This window comes from Grampus griseus (assembly GCF_964374135.1).
Source record: "Grampus griseus genome assembly, chromosome: 1".
Lineage (NCBI taxonomy): Eukaryota > Metazoa > Chordata > Mammalia > Artiodactyla > Delphinidae > Grampus > Grampus griseus.
In genome coordinates this window covers 59,909,804-59,922,318 of record NC_139017.1, presented here as the reverse complement: position 1 = coordinate 59,922,318, position 12,515 = coordinate 59,909,804, and the positions used below count along the sequence as shown (strand labels likewise).

The window sequence follows — 12,515 nt, the reverse complement described above, 5'->3', positions numbered from 1 at the left end:
GAGTCTAACGTAGTATAAATAAGGCCATGGTCATGGATTTGATCTTTAGCAGACCAACTGCTTTGACTCTATACTCATGCTCCCCTCATTCACCTGGAAATATGCCATTAATCAAAGGGAGTACCATTGAGGAAAAACACTCAGTTTTGAAGGTCAGTCTTATAAACATTAGAACTCTGAGCACATTTAACATGTGCTAAATAACATTTAAGGCACTACATGAAATCTATGCAAACATACTTCAATATGTTGAAAGTAGCAATACAGAAGTAGGACTTAAAATTATGAGCCATACTTTCATATACTCGTGGCAAGAACTGCTTTCCAAGAAGGTCACACAAATTTGGCACTAAGTCTCAGGCCTTTAAAAACATACTCTTCTAGGAATTCAGCCTAAGGAAACAGTCAGAAGTTCAAAGACTTATGCACAAAGAGAATCAATAGACTGCTAATATAAAATTTTTGAAAAATGTTAATGTTTAAAATAGGATAATGGTTAAATCAGTTACGTTCAATTAGTCATTAACAAATTATATTTTCATATAAGCCTCAGTAATAAAGCTGTGTGATACTGGCACATGAACATAGACAGACCAACAGAACATAATAGAAAATCTTGAAATAAACCAAAATGTATATGGCAATCTAATGAAAGATAAAGGAGTCATCTTAAATCAGTGGGGGAAAATTAATTATTCAATAAATGGTGCTAGGATAACTGGAAAGCCATCTTTCTAAAAGTGAAATTGTATCTATATCTCATACTTTATACCAGGATGAATTCTAAATGGATCAAAGGTTTAAATGTAAAAATAAAAACAAGAAAGTACTAGACAAACCATTATTATTTTATAACCTCAGAATAGGAAAGGCCATTCTAACTAGGACATAAAACCAAAAAGCCATAAGATTGATACATTCGGGACTTCCTTGGCAGTCCAGTGGTTAAGAATCTGCGCTTCCACTGCAGGGACACAGGTTCAATCCCTGGTCAGGGAACTAAGATCTTGCATGCCACACAGTGTGGCAAAAAAAAAAAAAAAAAAAGAAGAAGAAGAAGATTGATACATTCAACTGCATAAAAATAATTTCCTCATAGAGGAAAAGAAAAAAAAAGATAAATGAAAATACCGGCAACTCATGGCAGACAAAGGGCTCTTAATATACTAAAAGTTCCTGCAAATCACTAAGAAAAAGATCCAACAACCCAATAAAAATGGGCAAAAGATATGTACAGTCACAATAAAAGGTATATTTAAATGGCTCTGTAAGATATTCAATCACACGTAATATAAGATTTGAAAGAATAAAATTAAACTAAGACTAATTTTTTAGATTGTCACATTAAAAATCCTTGATAATTCCCTATGTACGGGGAGATGGGCATTCTCATACCTTGCTGGAGAAATATAAATAGGTACAACCCCTAAGAAGAGCAATTTGGGAATATCTTTCAAAATTACAAATACATCTATCTTTGACCTAGCAATTCCATGAATTTTTGTTATAGATATACACAAGCAAAATGGCTTATATCCAAGATTATTCATGCACTATCACTTGCACCAGCAAAATGTGGGGATTGGTTTACTAAATTATGATTCATCCAAGCATTATGCAGCCATAAAAAGAATGAGGAACCACTTTACAAATGGACAGGAAAATATATCCAAGATATATTAATAAGTGTGTGTGGAGGGGAGATGCGAGGGAGGAATAACACAAACTCCAGATCAATTCCTATAATGGGTTAACAATTCTGTAAAAAAGGAGAAAAAAGCATATACACAGTAAAAACTATGATACTATCAATTCAGATACTAAGCAATTAACAACTGGCTCCAGACCCCCAGAACACCCAACCAACTTCCTTTGGGGGTTTGTTCCAGTCACTTCATTAACCTCACAAAAAAATGACCCAGCCTTTTTTTTTTTTTTTTTGGCCATGCGGGATTTTAGTTCCCTGACCAGGGATTGAACCTGTGACCTCGGCAATGAAAGTGCAGAGTCCTAACCACTGGACCACCAGGGAATTCCCAAACCCTGAATTTTTTTAAACTACATTTCTTGGATCCCACTCTTGGCAGAGTTTTTACCTATCTATCTATCTATTTCTATATGCCTGGAATAGGTATGGAAGGATACACAAAAATTTCCAACATTTATTCATTGTGTGGGAGGGAAATGATTGCCTGCCAGATGGCAAGTGAGGGGTGGGGAGGAGGGGTGAGAGAGACCTCATGACATATCCTTTTATACCTTTTGAATTCTGAAAGAAGGAAATGTATTTCCTATTTTTAAAATTACATTTAAAAATAAAAATATATTTGAAAAAATTTTAAAGATTTTCAAAGCCATAAGAAAATATGCTATTAGAAAAAGGCAGGATATAAAATAGATGCAGTATGATACCAAATATGTACAAACAAGTATATCTGTACACAGAAAAAACTGGAATAAAATATTAAAGGAAGAATTATCTCTAAGAGGTGGAATTATAGCTGATTTTAATTTTCTTTGGCTTTTCCTATAATTCAAATTCTTTACATTAAGCATGGATTACATTCATAATTAGGAAAATAGTATTAAATTTTTAATAATATGAATCAGAGAGGTTAGAAATTAAAAGGGAGGTATAAAGCTACTAAGGATTATCCAGGATTCTAAGGATCATAAATGAAACATTCAAATTTCCTCAAAACATCACTCCAATGGCAGAATAAAGAATTTAGGAAAAGATCTAATCTGTCCTCTAATCTACCTCCTAAGGATCACTATGAGATTATTCTCATCCTCCTACTTTCTGGATGTTTTGACCGTTTTTGTTTTCTGTTACCTAGGTAATGGTACTTCCAGCATTTCCCTTAAAGACTGTGAAACTAACAATCTGGTATTTCTCACTGACCTTCAGCTTTGAAAGGCCATCTCCCTAAGGGAAAGCAGTAAGATCTAGAAGCTATAACAGGAGGCTGAGGAATCTGAGGTTAAGAGTTCTAATCCTGACAAACTGTGGAATTTGTCTCCAATTTTGGGAAGAAGCTAAATTTCCTGAGTCAGTTTACTTAATGAGGAAACTTAAAAGATTATTTTGAAAAATATTTAGGACTATCAACTTTTTACACTTTTTAACTCTTCACACTATTCTTCTGAACTCTGTTTTCTTGCCTCATGTTAAATTTTTCCTCTCTAAATTTTCACTCTTCCAAACAGTATCTGCAAGTGTTACCAATGTCTTAGACTTAGGAGCAGGGAGGGGATACTTTTAGAAAGCCTACTGTAAATGACACAACATGAACAGAACTTGAGCCAAGTTGAAGACAATTTATGGGGGAATAAGAATGCAATCAGGATCTAAACTGGACCCTTATGAGCAAAGTGGCCACAGACAACCAATTAATGTAACTACATTGAGTAAGGGAAGGTAAAACTCAAGACTCCTAACACCTGAACCCTGCTGATAGAGATAGGAAGATGATAACTTCTATGTCACAGGGCAGCAAATGAAGTTTTGTCATGCTTGCTTTCAAGGGCTCAATTTTTATTTCTTTTGTTTACCGTATTCCCTCCAACCCCATTGAGCTGGGCCTCAGGACATCTTTTTTTCCCTACTATTTACATATCATGTACTTCTTGATGGCTGCCTTCCACAAGAAAACCAGCTACATTAAACTTGTAAAAGGTTCTCTACCAACAGGTCTTGAGAAGCACTTGATAGCCTTTGGGAAGAAACAAACATCAGAGAGCAATTATCCCTCTGCCAAGGGCGGAGTGCCCTCAGCACACTTCAAACTCCTCCTCCTGGTTAACAAGACCGAACACCTCTCTAGTTACTTAAAAGTTATTCCAATAGGGTGGGACAAGGGAGCAGACAGCTGAATTTTTTCTGGATTAACTCAGTCATTAGTTCAATGCTTTTTTGTGGTTCACCTACTTAAAAGGTGATCAAATCACTTTGTGCTACTCCAGAGAGCAACTGCTAAAAACAATTACATAAACCCTCCACTTCAATTTACCTTATCCTTCTTTCTAATAAAGTGTAAGAAACCACTGCCTTGCTACCATTTCTTCAGTAATCTCAGTAAAGCCTACTTTGTCATATGAATCCCTTTTGTTTTCCTTAGCAAATCAGAAAATTTTATTTCATTCATCATAAACAGGATACAACTGTACATCTTTTTTTTTTTTTTTTTTTTTTGCGGTACGCGGGCCTCTCATTGTCGTGGCCTCTCCCGTTGCGGAGCACAGGCTCCGGACGCGCAGGCTCAGCGGCCATGCCTCACGGGCCCAGCCGCTCCGCAGCATGTGGGATCTTCCCGGACCGGGGCACGAACCCCTGTGCCCTGCATCGGCAGGCGGATTCTCAACCACTGCGCCAGCAGGGAAGCCCTGTACATCATTTTTTAAAGTGCATACACTGAATCTTATTATCTGAAGAAGATAAAGGCAATCCTTATAAACAAACTATTCTCAGATAAACAGGGGCAATCTAGAACTTCATATTATTTACATCACAGAATTTGTACAGATCCTCAATTCCATACCGGCAATTCCTAAACCCAAAAAGCTCTGAACACTCTTTTTTCATAACTTCTCTAGCAGTAAAATCTGACCTGCACTGACACCATGCTATGTATAGTGTTAAACAATACTTAGCATGAATGTCCATTTGTTTAATTGCAGAACTATTAACATGACTGATGTTGCTCCACACACCACTAGCGGGGTTATATCACTATATATACCATATTTTCTAAAATCAGAAGTTTTGAATTTTGAAACACTCTAATCCAAACAGTTTTGGACAAGGGATTGTGGATGTATAGTTTCTATTCTGCAAAAGTATTTTCGTTCTCTGAAAATGAAATAGCAATAAACCAACATGATAGAGGGTAGAAAAATACTAAGATGTTGTAAAGGAAATTGTCCACCATCTAAAACATTAGTAGAATACATTATTTAAATGAGATACATAAATTTTCTCTTGAAGGAAAAAAAGGAGGGCTATTTGAAATCAATATAATTTAAAATAAACAGTATATACCTAGGCCTTCTTGGAAGTTCTCTTTAATTTCAGTGGAGAACTGTCTACTCCTACTGTGTATAAAATGTATTGGAGATTATGGGAAAATGATGTGTCAACACTCAAAGTCATCCTTGAGTATTTCTTTTTTAATGAATGGGCTTAAATATATTTTTTTAATATTTATTTATTTATTTGGCTGTGCTGGGTCTTAGTTGCCGCATGTGGGATCTTTAGCTGTGTAGTGCAGGATCTAGTTCCCTGACCAGGGATTGAACCTGGGCCCCCCTGCATTGAGAGCCTGAAGCCTTAGCCACTGGACCGCCAGGGAAGTCCCCATCCTTGAGTACTGAACTCAAGCTTAAGATCCCAAGGATTCCTAAAACATTAATACTCATTTGTAAAAGTTCAATTAATAGTATTTGAGGAAATTAAAACACTTAAGTAACATGAACATGTTTTGGGATATACTGAATACATAGTCACTGATTTTCTTCTGGCAATCAATTAGCTAGAGCACATAAAACTTCTAGTCTTGGTTGAGCAATTTCACTTATCTACATGTTACCACAAAACAGGAGTCATGGGGTGCATATGTAAGACGTGTAAGAATGAGTGATTTGCGGGACTTCCCTGGTGACACAGTGGTTAAGAATCCGTCTGCCAATGCAGAGGACATGGGTTCAAGCCCTGGTCTGGGAAGATATCACATGCTGCGGAGCAACTAAGCCAGTGTGCCACTACTGAGCCTGCACTCTAGAGCCTGCGAGCCACAACTACTGAAGACCACATGCTACAACTACTGAAGCCCGCACACCTAGAGCCCGTGCTCCGCAACAAGAGAAGCCACCGCAATGAGTAGCCCGCGCACCGCAACGAAGAGTAGCCCCCGCTCGCCGCAACTAGAGAAAGCCCACGTGCAATAACGAAGACCCAATGCAGCCAAAAATAAAATTAATTTAAAAAATAATAAGTATTTTTTTAAAAAAAAGAATGAGTTGCTGAGAATATTCAAAGTGAATTATGCTAAGAACTTTCTGTATAAGGCCAGTGAGTTAGTCATAACTAATTCATACTAGACCAAAATAAAATAACTTCCTGGACTTGTTACTGGTTGCAACATTTTAAGTAAACATAGAAACATGTTCTCTAAAAATGCAATAAAATATACTTTTTTAATTAAATCATCCTTTGTTTTAATTTATGAAGTATAAGCAATATTACTTACTATAACCAGATAAGACTTCTGCCCCTGTCAACTCATAACCAGTTCATGAGAAATTCTTACCAAATTCCCATTGCCATATTTCTAGAATTGTATTATATTTGATGCAGTATGATTAATTCCCTTTTTCTTCTGCTTGCTGAAATAGTACCAGCCTTTAGAAATTTTCCAGGAGGTCCCTATCAATCATTAATAAACAATGAGCTATATATTAGTTTAATGGTAGGCAATAATGTTGATGTTATTTTATTAACTGAATATTTTAGATAAGTCCTGCCCATACTATTAAAATTAAAAACAATATGGTTTCTTGGTGATCACTTCATCATGAGAACTATATTTCCCCTCTAGCTATTTAAAAGCACATCTGTGCATACACCTGCAGATCTGTTGTACTGATGGGTGCAGAGCTCCAATGCGGGCACTGCTGGAGACTGGTATCTTTAATTTCCCCCAATAGTGCCCTTCACTCACCATCCATTCATGGTAAAGTAGTTAATTTTAACGTCCTCATTGTTTACCAGAAAGCAGAGACAGTGAGGCTGGCTTTGCCGTTCCCGTTTCCTTTTGCTGGGCTGCTGAGCTTTTTCAGCCAATTGACTTCACTTTGAGGCTATAAATATCTGAAAAATGTTCTGCATTTGATGCTCTTGGATTCTGCATCCATATTTAGCTGTTTGTGGCATGCCTTTGTTTAAGCTACTCTACCACCCATACAGTCAGTCAGGTTGAGATCTGGATGGTCAAAGGACAGATGGATCAACATTCAGCACACACTGACTTACCGTGGGGGAGGCATCGATCTGCTAGACACTGTGACAATGAAGGGAGTGGCAAGATAGGAATACAGAGATAAACAAGACAGACAGATTCCCTGGTGTCAAAAATATTATAGTCTTGATGGGCATGGGCACAACTTATAATAATATTGGAATAAAACAAATGAAACACTTTGCAACTAAAAGAAAATGAAGAATAGCACAGCATAACTATTTTCTCTTGGCTGTGTCTCAAAAATGTGCATTTGTTTGTGTTCTAAATATAGGTCTACATATTATAAAGCTCTGGACATATTCCAAAAAGTTTGTAATCATGACAATACACAAAACTCTGAATATAGGTATAATCCACCAAAGAGCCAGACCTATTAGTAGCAAACTCAAAACAGTGCCCAGTCTTCAAATTTTGTGAGGCAAACTAATAAAATATTGTTTCCAAAAGTTTCTGTAAGTAAATAAATAAAATAAAAGTTTCTGTTAAGATATTTGGGGAGAGGGGTTACTTCTGTTCTTCTTGTTTGTTTGCATACTGATTTCAAACCTTAAGTATATTGAAGAGGATATAAACCATAGCCAGAAGCCAGGAGCACTTAATACAGCTCCTTACTTTGCATCTTATCTTTAAAACCCACAGGTCTATTCCAGGTTAGGTCTCAAAACTGAATGAGCTAGATTTGAGATCCCCATTCCCACCTTCCTATCTTGTGAAAACATTCCAAACAAATATACATCTGCCCTCAACATTCCTTCTTTCAAAACTCAGTTCATTGACCTTTTGATAAAAGTGCTCCCCAGAATCCTGATAGTCATGATTTAAATGTATTAAAGGCTTGCTTGATGCCTGGCCCCAAGAGTCAGGGTGGAATTGGGAGGCACAGTTGTAGGTTAAATAATAGGGTAGGCCATAGAATCAGAAAACTCAAACTAAAATGTACCATAGATACAATTACTCCAGATTCCACATTTTATGTAGAAACCTAGACCCATGGACTTAAAATTACTTGCCCAAAGTTAAACAACAATTTGTGGCAAGGCCAGAATGAAAACCCAGGTTCTCAACCCCCAGTTGCATGCTCTAGACTAGTTTCTGGATTTCTTTAAAAAACGTTTGAGTACACTTATCAAAGTCTCTTTCAATTGTGTAAAAGAACCTTGATGTTCCAAAACAATCAGGATTTTGAACACACAAAACAAATAAACAAGAAAACCAAAACGAACTGTTTTCCAAATTGATTTTCTACATTCTATTTTTTTTACTTCAAAGAGCTATACAACAGGCAACTTAAAAACTAGCTAAGGACATAGAAAAGCCAAGAGTCATTCAGATAGTTTTGGAATATTTACATCAAACTAAAGACAATAAAGTAGTACCCAAGATGAGCTGCCTTAGAGGAAGGAAAGTAGCAGTACTAAACAGTAAATAAAAACTTCTGGTTAATTGATAGGGAAGACAAAAAAGTTACAATGCAGTAGAAAGTCTGCAAATTGGCTTTGAAATGCACACTATATATGTGTGTGTGAGAGAGAATATATATTTAAGAATATACACACAAACCTAGCCCTAGGAATGGACTACAAAAACAAGCACATAGGTTTATGAGTTATATGCAAAGAAGGTAGTTAATACTAAGTCTAGAAAATCCAGACAGAATAGTTTGACACTGAAATACTGAACTGTCATATATACATATTCTTGCAGTTAACAAGGCCCTATCTCTAACTTCATATAAAAAACAATATGCAAAAGAAGTGTATAAGGACAGAAAGGATAGAATAGGAAAAAGTTGTAACCACAATATACTCTAATTCAAGCTCAATTTCAGATTCCCACCAACCTTTGTTATAAACCATCGGCTAAGTAGGAACAGCAGGTGGGTGGAAAAATCAGGCACTAAAGTTTTTAATCTGCTGAGAATGAACTGGGTGACCTTGCATCATCTCCCACTTCTTTGCTTTAATTCTTTCAGTTAATTAAAATAACATCAAGAAACATTTATAAACATCCAGCAAAATACAATTAAGAATTGGTTATAAAAATTGATGGATTTTTAGAACTACAAGGACCATTAAGAGATTATTTAATCCAATCCACTCATTTTACAGAAGAGGAATGAGACGTCAAAAAAGTGACCTGCTCTGCTCCAAATCACATAGCCATGTAGTGGAAGAACTGAGACCAAAATTCAGATCTCTGGACTCCCAGTTCTATGATCTTTCTCATGGTGATAGACTTAAAGTCTTGAAATCAACTGAACTATCCAGGAAGACAACTTCAAAGTCACAGTCACTCTTGAATACTAAACACATACCCTGTTCAGGATGAAAAAAAAAAAAAAACATAATGTACTTGATCACTAACGGGTTTAGATGCACATGACTGCAGGATAACATCTTAACATTGTGTTGATCTCAGGTGCTTCAAATTTGCCATCTTATACTCAGTCACATTACTAATGTCTTTTATAGTCCTGTGAGCTAAGTGATAAACACCTTGACGTTTCAATATTTTGGAAAGCCACAGCTCAGTCCTGAATGCCAGGCTATAAATCCTTGGGCTATGGGTTTTCAAGACCAACATGGTTTTAATGCTGCCACAAGGCTCGCCCTAATAGAATCTCATCATTCAGTTTTAATTAAAGAGGTGGTTACTAGGAATGCAGAAAGGGAAAGTTTTAGTGTGTTCATCACTTTTTAACTTGCTGAGTAGCAACCCAGTCACTTTACAAAGAGCACCAGAAACAATAGTGCAATCCGAAACAATCCACACCCCTTGGACTAAATGCTTGCCTTTGGAGAGTGAGGTTCAGAAAGAGGTTATAGATTTAGACTGTTCCCACCAAATAAATGCTTCTGATTTTTATTTTATTATCTTAACCTCTGCTAAGCTGTTTCATAATATCTTAGTTTCCAGCCTTGCCTCACTCCAGAGAAAGCAGTGAAACGCCATTCATTTGATTTCACGGTGTGTTCTTCTTGAAGATCAGCTGACACTTCCCCTGAAGTCACCACCTGAGAATTAAGTCTACATAGCCCAACTCCACCTTAAATGTACTGCAGGTACCTGAAAAGGTCCAAAGACCATACTGAGTCACATCTCTCTCCTCAAGTCCTAGTCTGGAGAAACTTGTCAAAAATGCACCCCAGACCAAAAGGGATGTGGGAAACGGACACAGGATGGATGGGGACTGAGAACAGGACTGAGACCAGGGAATGAATTTCAGCCTGAGCAAAGACACAAAACATCAACCTCTAAGACGGCCTTTGGTCCTTACCGTACACCCGGACCCAGCTCTGTTGCTGGCACACGGACTCCAGAAGGATCCGATCCAACATGCCACCGGCCACGGCCCCACTGACCGGGACAACAGCGTCCAGCTCCTCCGGGGGGAGCGGCGAGTCGGACTCCAGTCCCGGGAACATCTCCGGCCAGGAGAGCGCCTCCGCGGCTCCTCCGGACGACAGGGAGAGCTCCATGGTGCCCCTGAGGGACAAGGCGGCGGCGGCGGCGGCGGCGGCGGGGCGGGCGCGCAGCTCCGCGCCCTGCCTGCGGGAAGGGGAGGAGGAGAGCGCAGCAGCGGGGGCAAGGACCCGAGAGGCAGCCGGCGCGGACGCGGCTCACCTCCTTCCCCGCCGCCCACTGCCCGCGGCTCGGGCGCTGCTGCCCACCTGCAGCCGGAGGGCGGGACCCAGCCCGGGAGGCGGATCCAGCGTGGCCCCGGGTGGGGGTGGGTCCGGGCTCAGGTATGGGTCCCTCCCGGGAGGGGACGTGGAAAGACCCGGGAGGGGCGGCTCGCCCGCCCGCCCCCTCGGAGCCGCCTTTCTGTGCCCCAGCCGGCGTCACCCGCGGGCCGATCCGGCCGGGGCTGGGGATGGAGTGGGGCCAGACAGGGCTGGGCTGGGGGCGTCGCCGCCAGGGGCCGCCCCCTTTGACCGGCTCCCGCCGCCGCCGCCGCCGCCTCAGGGGCTCCGAGTGTCCACTCCCTCACCCCTGGGTGGGGGGGGCGGGGAAGGCGGTAGCCCCGGGTTCTCGCCCGCCAGTCCTCAGCACCCACCCCAGGAATGAGCCGGCCCGCCCCTCTAACTCTCAGGCCAAGGCTCTCTCCGCTGCTCGGGGTCCGGCTCCGACTCCGCGGCGGATCCCACAAGCCCGGCTGCCGCGGCTGTGGCGGCGGCAGGCGGCATCCCAGGGTGATAGGCCGGAGTAATCGAGGGCCGAGAGCCAAGCCGCGTGTGCAGTAGAGTAACGAAGCGGAGGAGGAACTGCCGCCGAAGGCAGGAGAAATCGGACCCCGAGTTATTCATCCAGCCAGTCCCGCCTACTTTGCAAATACCCTCTCCGCCACCGCCCTGCAGTGCGTTTCCCGGTCTACCAGTCTTCCCAGCTGCTTCTTGAAGTGGAGCCGGCGTGGAGAGGCGGGGTGGAAAAAGGGTGCGGGAAATTTAAAAAGAAAGGAAAAGAGCTTCCCTTTCCCCTTTTCCCACCCTTTTCCTTGTATGTATGCATTTATGTCTTTATTTATTTGGACCAACATTTCTTTCTCATTGGACGGAGAGATTGGAGATGCTGCTTTATTTTACAGTCACCCTGGGGGAAAAGCTTCCTTCCTTCCCGGAGAGGAGAGTTGGCAGCGGGGTCTGGGATTGTGGGATTGTGTGGGGACCGCGCTCTGCGACCTGTCCGCACTAAAGCTGGATTTGTCATCGGTTTAGAATAGCATGGTTAAGAAGTGTGGTGTGGATGGATGGACGGGCCTCGCAAACACATGAAATGCTCTCAAAAGCCTAGTATTAACCAAACGTGTTTCTCTTTTTTTGCCTTCGATCTTTGTGCAATATGTTGGCTTTTTTACCGAGGTCGCTAATGATGTCACTTGCGTTTTATTTTTGGTCTATCTGTAGACTGTCTCCCTTGACCTTGGGTTTAATTTTACGCCCACCCAAGGCAATATTCACCAGTTCAGATTTGAGTTGCTGGAAAAGTAATAATTATGATTTTAAAATTGAAAAGTAACAAACAGTGTCTTGCACATAGTAGGTCTCCAACAATGTTTCTTGAACATGGCTGCATAAAACCTAGCAAGGGTTCCATAAGTATACATTGCGTTGTTGTTTTTTTTTAAACTCCTTTTGGGGGGGGTGTTTAGTGTTTGTCCCCCGTTTCTCCCTACTTGGCACAAAGAGACGGGTCTACAAGGGGACATTTTTGTTTTCTGTATTGTTTGGGCTTATCAAGAGGTATGAGGAGGCGTTTTGTAATTTTCTCTAAACTGTTATTTAGAGTAATAGTATTTCACAACAGGAAGTAACCTTAGAGAGAATCTCATCCTGCCTCCTGTTTAACAGGTGAGAAAACTGAGGAACAGCCATGTTACCTGGCAAATCAACCACCAATACAGATAGGTCTGCAATGCTTCAATGATATTGGTTACTTCAACTTCTTTCCCTCAAAAACCTTTTGTGATTAAACTTGTTGATATGTGGCTTGGTGATG

The 12,515-nt window shown here is 40.5% G+C and overlaps 1 protein-coding gene across 1 annotated transcript in view; it reads right to left on the bottom strand.

Annotated features, from left to right (window-relative positions):
• The window catches only part of RASAL2 (RAS protein activator like 2), a gene marked incomplete at its 5' end in the record, with an annotated part of 384,612 nt that extends 374,114 nt beyond the window's left edge, over positions 1 to 10,498 (bottom strand). Inside the window, one exon of the mRNA XM_082663871.1 lies at positions 10,297 to 10,498. Coding sequence (XP_082519997.1) covers positions 10,297 to 10,498 — 202 coding nt within the window. The remainder of the gene's footprint in view (positions 1 to 10,296) is intronic.
• Positions 10,499 to 12,515: the final 2,017 nt, after the last annotated feature.